This window comes from Cynocephalus volans, chromosome 5 (genome assembly GCF_027409185.1).
Source record: "Cynocephalus volans isolate mCynVol1 chromosome 5, mCynVol1.pri, whole genome shotgun sequence".
In the NCBI taxonomy this organism is placed as follows: domain Eukaryota; kingdom Metazoa; phylum Chordata; class Mammalia; order Dermoptera; family Cynocephalidae; genus Cynocephalus; species Cynocephalus volans.
In genome coordinates, this window is record NC_084464.1 from 130,159,231 (window position 1) to 130,172,295 (window position 13,065).

Genomic DNA, 13,065 nt, shown 5'->3' on the forward strand with positions numbered 1-13,065 from the left:
TAGGAAGATACTCTTCAGGAGGTGGTGCTGTTTTGGAGTTCTGTTCTGGTTTGTTGACAATGGTGTATGGTTCTGTGATTAACAGCCGTATTTCTGGTGATGTCATATGGGAAAAGCTAGATTCATTCTCCTTTAACATTTTACTGGCATCTTTAAAGTGCTATAAAACAAGCATTTACTACTGAGTAGCTAAGCATTTCCCCCTCTTTGTTTCTTTAATTAACGTATTGATCTGAACCGAATCTATAGGATCAAGCTTATTGAGACAGATTGCTCATTCCTCCCTCAAGAGATCGTTGCTGTGCTCCACGCTTTTTCAGTAAATAAAATATGGCCAAAACTGCAGCATGTGGAGGCTGAAGATTCCCTTAAAGACTTCTGGCAACAGTACCTTAAAGATATTTCAAAAATAATTGTGTTTTATTGCCTCTTCTGTGCCATTGCATGTAACAAGAGTGTTAAAAAGACCAAATACCACTCTGATTTCCGTTTAATGGAAGAAGTAATAAAGTTTAATTGTATACTTGAGCATGAGGCATCATTTCCAGTATATCTGATCAATAATTCATCGATTGCCTTTGGCTCAAAGTAATATTTGAAAGAAAATGGAGCCAGTGGGAGCTTATCTCACTGTGGCTTCATCATCTCTATTAATTATGCTTTTCCCAAATTTGGATCATTAGGCTACCAAAGTGACAGCAGATGGCGAGCAAACTGGACAGGATGCTGAGAGGACCAACACGAGAGCAAAGGCCTTGGGAGAATTCATTAAGGAGCTTGCCGAGGATGCAGAAGGTATTAGAAAAATCACATTTTAATCATTATTTCTCCCATCAGAAAAATAGAGAAAGAGATTATACAGGACTGGAATTTCTCTTGTAAGAGGTAACATTTCTAAATTCAAGGGTTGAGTTTCAGAAAGTATTTTGGTGAAGACATCAAGGGCATTATCTGCTGAAAATCTATGACCTTCAATGTTAAATTAGTGACAGCAGTCAGTGAATGTGTGATTATGAGGACAGAATAGCAGTGAATTCTTGAGGAACGTCTATCACATTGAAATAACTAATGGGCAACTTATGCTTTGTTATTGTTTGTATTCAGAATTATTTAAAATATTTTTAATTTTTATAGAAAAGCCAATTTTATCATTCCACTCGGTACATTAAAGCGGCACTTTAATTTCTCAAAATGGCTTTGCAAATACTTGCTAGTGGTTTTTAATGAACATCTGTTGTTTGGGATTTGGATATGCAACTTTACCAGAAGCTCTACTGCATTTAGTCCACAATTCTCTAGGAATTAGTTCTTGGCATCTACCAACATGATTGAGAATCAAAGTGGAAGCCATTTTTGGGCCAAAGCCCAGATTAAGAAACTCTTGAAGAAAACACATATCACTGCCCGCCCCCAGCACCTAGTTCTTAAATATCTACTAATATATAATAAACATGCATGCATGTTTAGAAAGTAGGAGGGGGGGGCTTTAAAAAGTAAAACATTTTTATTGCTCTACAGTGTTACTCATTTTATATATTTTGCTTTGTAGTATAGCCAAATATATTTTGCTTTGTAGTACAGCCAAATAAATCAGGATGTGAGATACCCTTCAAGACAAATCCTAACTGATAATTCTTAGGCATCATGAGCTGAGAAGAGACAGAAACTCCCAAAGATTCTCCACTGCATAAAGCAGTAGAGTTTTAATCAGAGGCCTATTCTGAGGCAAAACATCTCAGGATCTGAAACAGAAGTTACTTCTACCAGGAAAGTCTCAGTTAGCTCATTATGGTTTACTCTCTTCTAGATTGTTGTACTTTCCCCGGTATTATTTTCCATTAATGCTACTTGAGTGTATTCCCCACCACCCCCCACCAGAAAAAAAATACTGACAACATCCAAAAATCCTATTATATAGGTAGAGCAGTTTACTCTGTGTGGATTTCTAAAGGCACTAATCAATACTCCAGGAGCTTCATTTTCCTTCTACCCGAAATCTCAAACACTCAACACTCATTGCTACCCCTTTGGTCAATATGGAATTTTTTTTTTTCTGGGTGCCTAGCGCCTCAGGGTCACTTTGTACCATGTGTGCACCACACAAAGACACCAGCAGGGGGCAGAGAGGAGACAATATTTAACTCAGGCTTTGCTCACAATCCACAATCCCTGGTCTGTCACCAGAGAAAAGGGTGACCTATCAACAAAGATACCTCTCACTCCCTAAATTGTGTGTTGGTCTGATTGTGTCTGTCCAGGGGGGGGCACCTTTATCTATTTTAGTGAAGTGCCATGTGGGATAGCTGTACCTGAGAAAAATAGGAATACTACTCACTTCTGCCCGCAGGCATCTTTTGGCAGAATGAGTCCAATTGTTAAAATATAATTAAAGTTCCAATTTGGATATACCAGAGCTACACTAAATCTTTGCTGAGATGTGCTACAAGGCTTGGCAGTTTGGGGGTGTGTGGGTGGAGGGGGGAGAGAGAGAGAGAAAGAGAGAAAGAGAGAGAGAGAGCGAGAGAGAGGAAGGAAGGAAAGAAGAGAGGGAAGAAAAGACTCATCAAAAGCTGTAAGTAGGTTTTACCACATATCCACACCTATTTTTTCTTCTCAAAACTACAATAATGGGGGATAATCATCAGTAGTTTTACTATTTTATTAGTTGTCATAAATTGCTGACGTTTGTCTATTTCAGTTTTATGTTTAGATGATGGAGTATTCCTTTTCTGACTTTCCACTGTAAGTCGTGGCCTCTTCATAAACAATCAACTTCTATTCATCTAAGGCTTTCTTATCTCACTGTGATTTTATAATATCTACTGTGTCGGGACTCCTGATTTGATCATGAATAAAATATATTTTATTCCATGAATTACTGGAAATAATGAGTGGACATAGATAAACCCATTAGTATTTATTTCCTTACATATAAAAGGACTTAATAAATGCTAGACGCCCTTATTTCCTGTTTCTCAGGTCAGAGTAGTCATTTTCATTCTTGATAAATTTACCCATCAGAGGATTTTTTTTCAGATTTAGTATGAAAAACAGTTTCTCTCCTCCTGAGGAATTAATTCATTTTTATTTTATGGACACTGTATACCTCTTAAGAATCCCCTTTTTATTCCTTGCTAAGCATTGGCTACCAAGACACTTAGAGCCAGATTTAGAATCCACTGCACTGAATATTATGGCATGCCTTGCTGTCTAGTAATCCTTTCCAATGATATATATTAATTGGTTTACCTTTATCCCTATTTCCTTTTATGTTAATTTTATCTTGTTTCTTAAATTACTTAAAAGTTAATTTTGAAATAAAGTGGAAATTATTAAATAAGATATATTTATTTTACCATTACTTTCAATACTGTGAAAAAGAAAACATACTGAAATGATATTGTATACCTTTGAATAAGAGACTAAATAATACATTCATCTTTAATACAAAAATACTCAGCCAAGTTTCAAACCCTGTATGTATAAGCAGTGTGGCAATCAAACCTCTTCTATTAAAATGAAGCTTTCTTTCGTAATACAGCATCAGTTTGCTAAAGCTGTTTTTATGTACCCTTATAATTTCTTCTAGTTGTTTACATATTGTTTTAATTCAAAACAAATAGTGTATGCATTCCAAGAGATACAGCCATCTTTGCCTTTTCCTTTAGCTTGGATAGTAGACCACAAGAGAAGTGATGAGATTCTATCCCGCATTCTTCCCTTACTCAATACTATTTAGGTACAGGACCTAACTTAGATCCAATTTCAAAAAATACCTCCATCAAAGCTCATTTACATATTCGTTTGATAAAGGAGAAACACAGCTTTGGCAGGTTGGGAAGTGGGATTTATCACTTTCATTTAGTGAAGTCGGTAGTTAATTGCATGGTACAATTGGTTAAAATCAAACGTACGCACAGGCATGAACTCAGACTGAAGGGTGGAGCTTGCACCACAGGTATAGTCAAATCTGCTGCTGCTTTTCTTGAAATCTTAGAAGCCAAAACCTTCTTACATTTAATCATTGACTCTCTGGAATGCTTTCCACATAGTCTTTTGGACCAAGGAGCTTTCAAATTAATCAGCCCCTGGTCATTGTGGTTCTCTAACAAACGTGAAACAGTCTAGAAGATATCTTACTAATGGTGGAATCTTGGAAAGGTTCTTTAGCATGTGTCAAGGTATAAATATTAGGCAGTGGACCAAGAAAAAGCCTCCCCCACTAAATTCTAGGAATATAGCACCGAAGCAATAATTTCTACCACAGGGCTGGGAATGGCCATATTTGTTCTTTAAGACTTGTGATTCAAATTTTTCTGCAATGTAAACTGTGGCTGTCTGAGTTTGTTTGGGTTGCTATAAGAAAGATATCATAGATTTAGTGGCTTATAAACAACTGAAATTTATTTCCTTCTGAAGACTGAGAGGTCTAAGATCAAGGCACTGGCAAGTTTGGTGTCTGGTGAGGAACTGCTTCCTGGTTCATAGATGGCTGTCTTCTCGCTATGACCACACAGGGTGGAAGGGGCAAGGAAGTTTTCTGACATACCTTTATAAGGGTACTAATCTCATTCCCACCCTTATGATCTAATCATCTCCAAAGGCCATCATGTGGGGAATTAGGTTGCAGCATCAGAATTTGAGGGGAACATAAACAATAGTCTGTAGCAATGGCTATCAGAAATAAGGTGTTGACTACAGCAACTTTCAAACCAGCCACTTAAAATGAAAAGGAAATTATGCAGATGCATTTTGGAAAGGGTGGATTAGAAACGTAATTCCTTCTACTAGTCCAGTGTTTCTCAAACTCTAGTGTGCAACAGATGCTCCTAGAGGGCTTGTTAAAACACCAGATTGCTGGTCCCCACATCCAGAGTTTCAGACCCAGTAGGTCTGTGGCAGGGCCTGAGATGCTGCAAATCTAACAAGCTCCAAGGTGGTGCTGATGCTGCTTGTTTGGGGACCACATTTCAGAACCACTGCACTAACCCACTGTCTCACATCCCACTCTGGCTGCTCTACTTGCCCTGACTATGTGCAACTGTTTCAGAAGCTCTGAACAGTGCAAACCAGAAAAGTCCCTCCAAGAATAGAAATACATTTTCAGGATTCCTTATGTCTTAAAGAGGTCTTCAGATACACTCTTGAGTGGCAGAAAATGTCTCTTGGCCAAGGCAGACCCCTGATTCTAGGGGTTTTCTTAGGTAATATTAGAAAAATAAGTATTCAGCAGACAAAAGAGTTTGAGAAAACAATTCTCAACTCACTAAATTAACATTTTATAGAACACACTTCAGGAAACTTTGGTCTAAAATTAATGGTGGATCTGTGTGAATGTTTCAATTCACCAGTTTTTCAAACTTTTATTTGATCGAATTCTTTTTCCAAATGAAATCTTGCCCAGAACACCCACCTGTAAAACAGATTCTTGGCAGAATAGACATCATTTGTAGAACACCTGAAGCACCTGGAGAATCCTAAGATTCTAAAGAGCATAGTTTAAAACCTCATTTTAATGCATAATAAACACAGACTTTTATGATGGATGTTATTGCTGGAAGGTATGTTTGAGGTTTAATCTATAACCCTTGTCCCTAGACCAATGCTCCTTTCCTCATTCCTTTTAAGAAAATAAACACAGGAGAACTGTGTGGAAACACATGGCAGGTTCGTTTTCAGAAATCTCATCACTGATCAGATTTCCATACAGTATTTTTAAATAGACTGAATACGACTGCCTTCTCAGTAAAGCAGATCCCATGTTTTCAGCTTCCGATTGTTATGCCCCACATCTCAGTTTTTACCTCTTAACCGAAGAGGATTTGACCCACTTCTTTAGTTGTATTTCTTACTTTTGAGGTTAGAAACACCATGCTTTTACTACTGTGCCCTCTAAAAGAAGTATCATATGGAGAAATATGTTGCATTTCCCTGTTTGTTACTGATTATTATATTAAGTGCCTGTCTGTTTCCCAGAAGGACCACCCATGGCAAACTACATTTCATTTGGACATGGTGGTAAAGAACAGATGCTGAATGCCGTTTTTTGCATGTGGCATTTTTGTTTACTAATTTACGAAATTTGTTTTACCCCCTGCAGCTGTGAATGAAAAAGCTGTAAAACTAAATGAAACTCTAGGAATTCAAGACAAGGCCTTTGAGAGAAATTTGCAAGATCTTCAGAAAGAGATTGATCTGATGATGAATGAACTGAGGAGGAAAAATCTAGATGCACAAAAGGAAGTCGCGGAGGATGAGTTGGTGTGAGTAAATGTGTATTATTTTTTATAAACTGAGCTTTCCAAATCATTTTTAGTTTTCTAAGTGTCCATCACACATATGAGCAAAAGATATTTTGTTTTTATGACCTTTATTCTTCATTTATTTTTATTTAGTTATATTTTACCTTGCTCTAAAATGAATTAAAAGCATGTTTTTGCCTATGTACAAATAATCAAGTAAGTGATCTTTTCTGGTGCTGTCCCTTCTATAACGAAGCTAATGGGCTTGTCTTATTAATCACCTGCATTAGGCACTTTGAAACTATCAGTAGATTTTTTGTTTTAATAAAAATATCCTTGGATAAATAAATTGGTCAAATAATTAATGACTAATTCTTTGAAATAAGGGTTGGGAATTTGAAGGTTGGGAAAAGTGATAGTGATTTTACTAATGCTAATGAATTTTTATAACACATTCAATAAAATGGATACATTTTTACATGCATATTCGGCTAACTTAAAAGTGACCATGTTATAATACTTGAATAATATACACTAACCCAGCAACATCAGCAATACCTGAGAAATTGTTAGAACTACAAACTATCAGACCCCATCCCAGATTTACCGAACCAGAACCTTTGGGGATGGACCCCAGCAGTCTGTGTTTTAACAAGCCCTTCAGTGGATTATGATGCATGAGAGCTACTGTTTTTCACGTATTTAGCCTTTCTTAAGGGCTCAGATATTAGCACCTTAGGAAAACAAGGTAAGTTAAACTCAAGAAACTCTTAGCACAGTCAGTTGAAATAAGGAAAATAGAGCAAAACCATGATATTATACTAGCGTGGCAATAACAGAGTTCTGTTCACAATTTCTAAGCAAAACATATCAATATTCATCCCTTACATTTAAAGTAATAGAGAGATGTTCCATTATAGTGAATCTGGTGGCTTTTTTTTGTTTTGGTATGGGAAGTGAATCAACTTATTTCATCAGTCAGATTATGAGAATGATATGAGATCCCTTCCAACTGAAACTGTTACCTTGCTAACGAATTTAAAAGGTGGGGTTTTGTTTGTTTTTTTGTTGTTGTTGCTTTAATTTTAATTATTAATGGTCTTGCCATTTACAGACACCAGTTTCCAACTTAATTTAGTACAAAGTAAATCTGCTTTACATTTTTTTTTTCATTCTGTTTGTATTGCCATCGCTTTGTAGCACAGTTTAATACCAGTAACTCCTGAGGCAGTGACATGGGCTTTTTGTCTATTGTTGGGCTGGGGGCGGTTGCAGAGCTGCAGAAGGCCTTCTGAAGAAAGTGAAGAAGCTATTTGGAGAGTCCAGGGGCAAAAATGAAGAAATGGAGAAGGATCTCCGAGAGAAACTGGCTAACTACAAAAACAAAATCGATGATGCTTGGGACCTATTGAGAGACGCCACAGATAAAATCAGAGAAGCTAATCGCTTATCTGTGGCAAACCAGAAGAATATGACTGCTTTGGAGGTGAGTCTTAGGGTCACTTTCCTCAGAAGCTTAGGAGTGGAGTTGGGTGAGGGTGGGGAGTGGTGTTGAACTTGGCTAGACTAGTCAAGTTGATGCACATTTGCAAAGGTCAAGAATGACAATTCTTTTTTTTTTTTTTTTTTTTTTTATTTTGTCGATATACATTGTGGCTGATTATTGCTCCCCGTCACCAAAACCTCCCTCCCTTCTCCCTCCCCCCTCCCCCCCAACAATGTCCTTTCTGTTTGCTTGTCATATCAACTTCAAATAATTGTGGTTGTTATATCTTCTTCCCCCCCCACGGTTTTGTGTGTGTGTGTGTGTGTGTGTGTGTGAATTTATATATTAATTTTTAGCTCCCACCAATAAGTGAGAACATGTGGTATTTCTCTTTCTGTGCCTGACTCGTTTCACTTAACATAATTCTCTCAAGGTCCATCCATGTTGTTGCAAATGGCAGTATTTCATTCGTTTTTATAGCTGAGTAGTATTCCATTGTGTAGATGTACCACATTTTCCGTATCCACTCATCTGATGATGGGCATTTGGGCTGGTTCCAACTCTTGGCTATTGTAAAGAGTGCTGCGATAAACATTGGAGAACAGGTATACCTTCGACTTGATGATTTCCATTCCTCTGGGTATATTCCCAACAGTGGGATAGCTGGGTCGTATGGTAGATCTATTTGCAATTGTTTAAGGAACCTCCATACCATTTTCCATAGAGGCTGCACCATTTTGCAGTCCCACCAACAATGTATGAGAGTTCCTTTTTCTCCGCAGCCTCGCCAGCATTTATCGTTCAGAGTCTTTTGGATTTTAGCCATCCTAACTGGGGTTAGATGGTATCTCAGTGTGGTTTTGATTTGCATTTCCCGGATGCTGAGTGATGTTGAGCATTTTTTCATATGTCTGTTGGCCATTTGTATATCTTCCTTAGAGAAATGCCTACTTAGCTCTTTTGCCCATTTTTTAATTGGGTTGCTTGTTTTCTTCTTGTAAAGTTGTTTGAGTTCCTTATATATTCTGGATATTAATCCTTTGTCAGATGTATATTTTGCAAATATTTTCTCCCACTCTGTTGGTTGTCTTTTAACTCTTTTAATTGTTTCTTTTGCTGTGCAGAAGCTTTTTAGTTTGATATAATCCCATTTGTTTATTTTTCCTTTGGTTGCCCGTGCTTTTGGGGTCGTATTCATGAAGTCTGTGCCCAGTCCTATTTCCTGAAGTGTTTCTCCTATGTTTTCTTTAAGAAGTTTTATTGTTTCAGGGTGTATATTTAAATCCTTAATCCATTTTGAGTTGATTTTAGTATATGGTGAGAGGTATGGATCTAGTTTCATTCTCCTGCATAAGGATATCCAGTTATCCCAGCACCATTTGCTGAAGAGGCAGTCCCTTCCCCAGTGAATAGGCTTGGTGCCTTTGTCAAAGATCAGATGGCAGTAAGTGTGTGGGTTGATTTCTGGATTCTCTATTCTATTCCATTGGTCAGTGTGTCTGTTTTTATGCCAGTACCATACTGTTTTGGTTATTATAGCTTTGTAGTATAGCTTAAAGTCAGGTAGTGTTATGCCTCCAGCTTTATTTTTTTTGCTCAGCATTGCTTTGGCTATGCGTGGTCTTTTATTGTTCCATATAAATGTCTGAATAGTTTTTTCCATTTCTGAGAAAAATGTCTTTGGAATTTTGATGGGGATTGCATTGAATTTGTATATCACTTTGGGTAGTATGGACATTTTCACTATGTTGATTCTTCCAATCCAAGAGCATGGGATATCTTTCCATCTTCTTGTATCCTCTCTAATTTCTCTCAGCAGTGGTTTGTAGTTCTCGTTATAGAGATTTTTCACCTCCTTGGTTAACTCAATTCCTAAGTATTTTAATTTTTTGGTGGCTATTGTAAATGGGCAGGCTTTCTTGATTTCTCTTTCTGCATGTTCACTATTGGAGAAAAGAAATGCTACTGATTTTTGTGTGTTGATTTTGTATCCTGCTACTGAAGAATGACAATTCTGAAAGGAAACTACTAAGAAGCAGAAGAGGGAATGATACTTTTTTTTTTTTTTTTGTCTTTCATGATGATTACCCATAGAATCAAATGAAATTTAGATAACTTAAACTATGGAAGATTTTTTAAGGACTGTGTGGTACAGTGGAGGAGCTCTTTACTGAGAGTCAAGGGATTTTGGTCTCAATGACAACTGTGCCACTAACAAGAAGTATGAACTGGACAAGTCAATTAACATCTCTAAACACCAGTTCCCCAACTCTAGAATGAGTGTATTATCCTAGAGCATGTCTAGAGTATCTCAAAGTACTAACACTACATCGTTTTGCAATTCACCCAACCTAATCCACAAACCTGGTTCAGAGATCTGACTGCCAAAAATTATAGACGTTTTCTACATTTTCAAATGGAATCTGAGCACATGAGAAACAGGAGAAACAGTTCATTGAGAGACCAGAGCTTGGGAAAATTTTGGTTCCCCTTTTCTTTGCAATGTGTTCTATGCAAATGATATTTTAAAAGAGACTAACATGAGCAGATCAAATCTAGGTTATTTTCCCCTCCTTTTCCTCACAGACAAGAGGTACTCGTCTCCTCAAGAAGTTATGGGCAGCCTCTATCTTTGTCAGAGTGCTGATGGGTCTAGAACTAAATCACATTCCTCCATCACTTTTTTCAATTTTTCTTTCTTTTTCTCCCCAATTTCTTTCTCTCTCCCCCCCCAAGTATACTCTTATTCTTTTAAAAAAAATTTTAAAAATAATTTTTTTGTTTATGAATATTCATGAGATACAAAGCTGATTTTCACCCCTTGTGCTCATGATGTGAGGGCCATATTCCTACTGGCAAATACCCATTACCACAAATTGCATTTGTACCCCATGTCCCCTACCCAAGTATCCCCAACTTTCTTCCCCCTCTCCCTTTCCCCCACACTCCACTTTGTAGCCTAAGGAATGTTCTCTCCCTCTGCAAGTCCAATGCACCACTGTGGTCTTTCTTTCCTTCCTTCTTTCTCTCTTAGCTCCCACATATGAGTGAGTACATGTGGTATTTATCCCTCTGTGCTTTGCTCCAATTTCTTTCTTAATCTTAACTTTTCCTAAGAGTAAATTCAGTACCTTTGATGGCACAAACAATTTTCTCCCCAGAGACAAACCTACCTTCGCTGTTTTGAAAGTATCTAATCCCAACAGAGCAGAAACTGCAGCAGACCTATATCTCTTCTAACATCTAATTTTACCTTCAGTAACAACTCAGCATTCTCTGACATGTAGTATGCCCTCAAAAATGTTTGCTAAATGACTATGATGATCGAATAAAACAAACCAGGATTTTTAAACCACTTTTTTCTTTCCATTTTTCTTTGGAGTAAAAAGTAAGAGGATAAATTAAATTTTTAAAAATAAATTGGTTAATGGACACAAAGAATGAGTACATTTTGTAATGACAAATATGCCAAGTGTCCTGATTTGATCATCCCATACTGTACACAAACTATTGATAGTCAACTCTGTACCCTGTATCAATTGTGTTTCAATAATAAAATAAATAATAACAAAATAATTTTTTTCTGGGTCCTTCTTCTGGGATGTAGTCTTGTCATTCTGATAGAAGATTAAGGAGGCTCACTTTTTTCTTAACTGATGCATCTCATCTTAACCAATTTGGAGTCTACTGGCATGCTAGCAATATTCAAGAAAAAGCACAGTCTTGTGAGGCAGGATGCTGGGCTGCTGTCCTATCACAAGCTCCAAAATGATTCATCCTGCTCAGTGAGGTGATGCACCAGTGGTGTAACTTACCCAGAGGTGCACCTCTCCATTTTATGGCACAGTATTAGAAATTAAAATTACCTATGTGGAAAGCAGAATAAGCATCTGGGAAGTATTTCAAGAAGAGTTATACTGGCACAGTAAATGGTGCTTTCCACTATTCCTACCTTTTAGTGATATTTAAAACCAGGAGCCATCATTCTTGGGTACCCCTAGAGATGCCTGGAGTTTATGTAGTCAGCATGGAAGTTCTAAGTGGTCCTTTTCAAATTTTCATTTTATATGCTATGCTTAACTAAAGACTTGTTTAAAATTTACTGGAGAGAACAGATTAACTAAATTAACATGAATAAAGCTGATCGTTTCAGGTTGCTTAGGTCTACTAAGGTTGGTACCAGACTGGCTGGAAAAGAAAAAAATCACCTGGAGAGTTTGTTAAACAGAAATGTTTCGTGAGCTTCCACTCAGAGAGTCTGAATAGGGTGGTCTGGGGTGTGGTCCAGTGTCCACATCCTAAAATTCTCGTTGAATTAATCTGATGCCTATATAGGTTTGAGAACAACTGATACATTACACCCATTTGATTGAATAATGAGCTTTTTTTTAAATGAACAACTTCATTGTGCTGTGCCCACTAAGAAGGTGATATAATTAAGCCCAACTCAAGTGTTTTTCATTTATTTTAAGGTAGTGAGCATGTAATTTTGATTATTAAAAATGTTTATCAAGCCCCTCCTATAATCAAAGTGTGCTAAACACAAAAGTTGATTATATCAAACACTGGTCCTCATGATGTTGTTCTTGGAGCAGCAGCAGTAGCATCACCTAGAAAGAAACTTGTTAAAAATGCAAACTCTCAGGCTCCACCCCAAACCTATCAACTCAGAAACTCTGAGAGTGGGGCCCAGCAACCTGTTTTAAAAATCCGTCCAGTGATTCAAATGCAGCCTTATGTTTGAGAACCATCAGCCCATCAGTGTAAGTAATAAGATACCATCTCTGATGACTTCACATAACTTACGCAGTGCACCCAAGCAAACCACTCTCTGCACTACAGTAATTATCATGGAGGTAAGCAGAGGAGCGCATCTAGCACATCTAAATCACCCCTGGGTTTAGGAAAGGGCTTCTTAGAGGCCCAAATAATTGTGCTAGATCCTAAAGGGTAAGCAGTAGTTAGTAGAAGGAGAAGAACATTCCAGAAATAGCAAAAAGCATATGCAAAGGCATGGATTAAAAAATAAGTAAGACATTTTTAGAGAAAATTTAGTGGTTTTAAGATTGGAATGAAGACTACCTGTGAACAAGTGGAGGGATAGAAATTCAGAGAAGATAGGCAGGACCAGACCTTGAACTCAAGAGAATTGCATTGTGAGACAAAGCTAAGGAATTTGCTTTTTATCCTGAAAAACCTATAGGAAGCAATTGAAATATTGGTGTCAGGGATTAAAATTACATTTTAAGGAATTTGTGAGTGGTTCATGTAAACTGGAAAATAGGTTTTGTATTAGAAAATTGTGTGATATAAGGCTAGGCAATAGGCTGGGGTAAT

General features: G+C 37.3%; 1 protein-coding gene across 1 annotated transcript in view; it reads left to right on the forward strand.

Annotated features, from left to right (window-relative positions):
• Nucleotides 1-13,065, forward strand: part of LAMA2 (laminin subunit alpha 2) — a 547,521-nt gene that overhangs the window by 423,779 nt on the left and 110,677 nt on the right. The window contains exons 35-37 of the mRNA XM_063098359.1: nt 684-795; nt 6,101-6,263; nt 7,518-7,728. Of these exons, the coding sequence (XP_062954429.1) occupies nt 684-795; nt 6,101-6,263; nt 7,518-7,728 (486 nt within the window). The remainder of the gene's footprint in view (nt 1-683; nt 796-6,100; nt 6,264-7,517; nt 7,729-13,065) is intronic.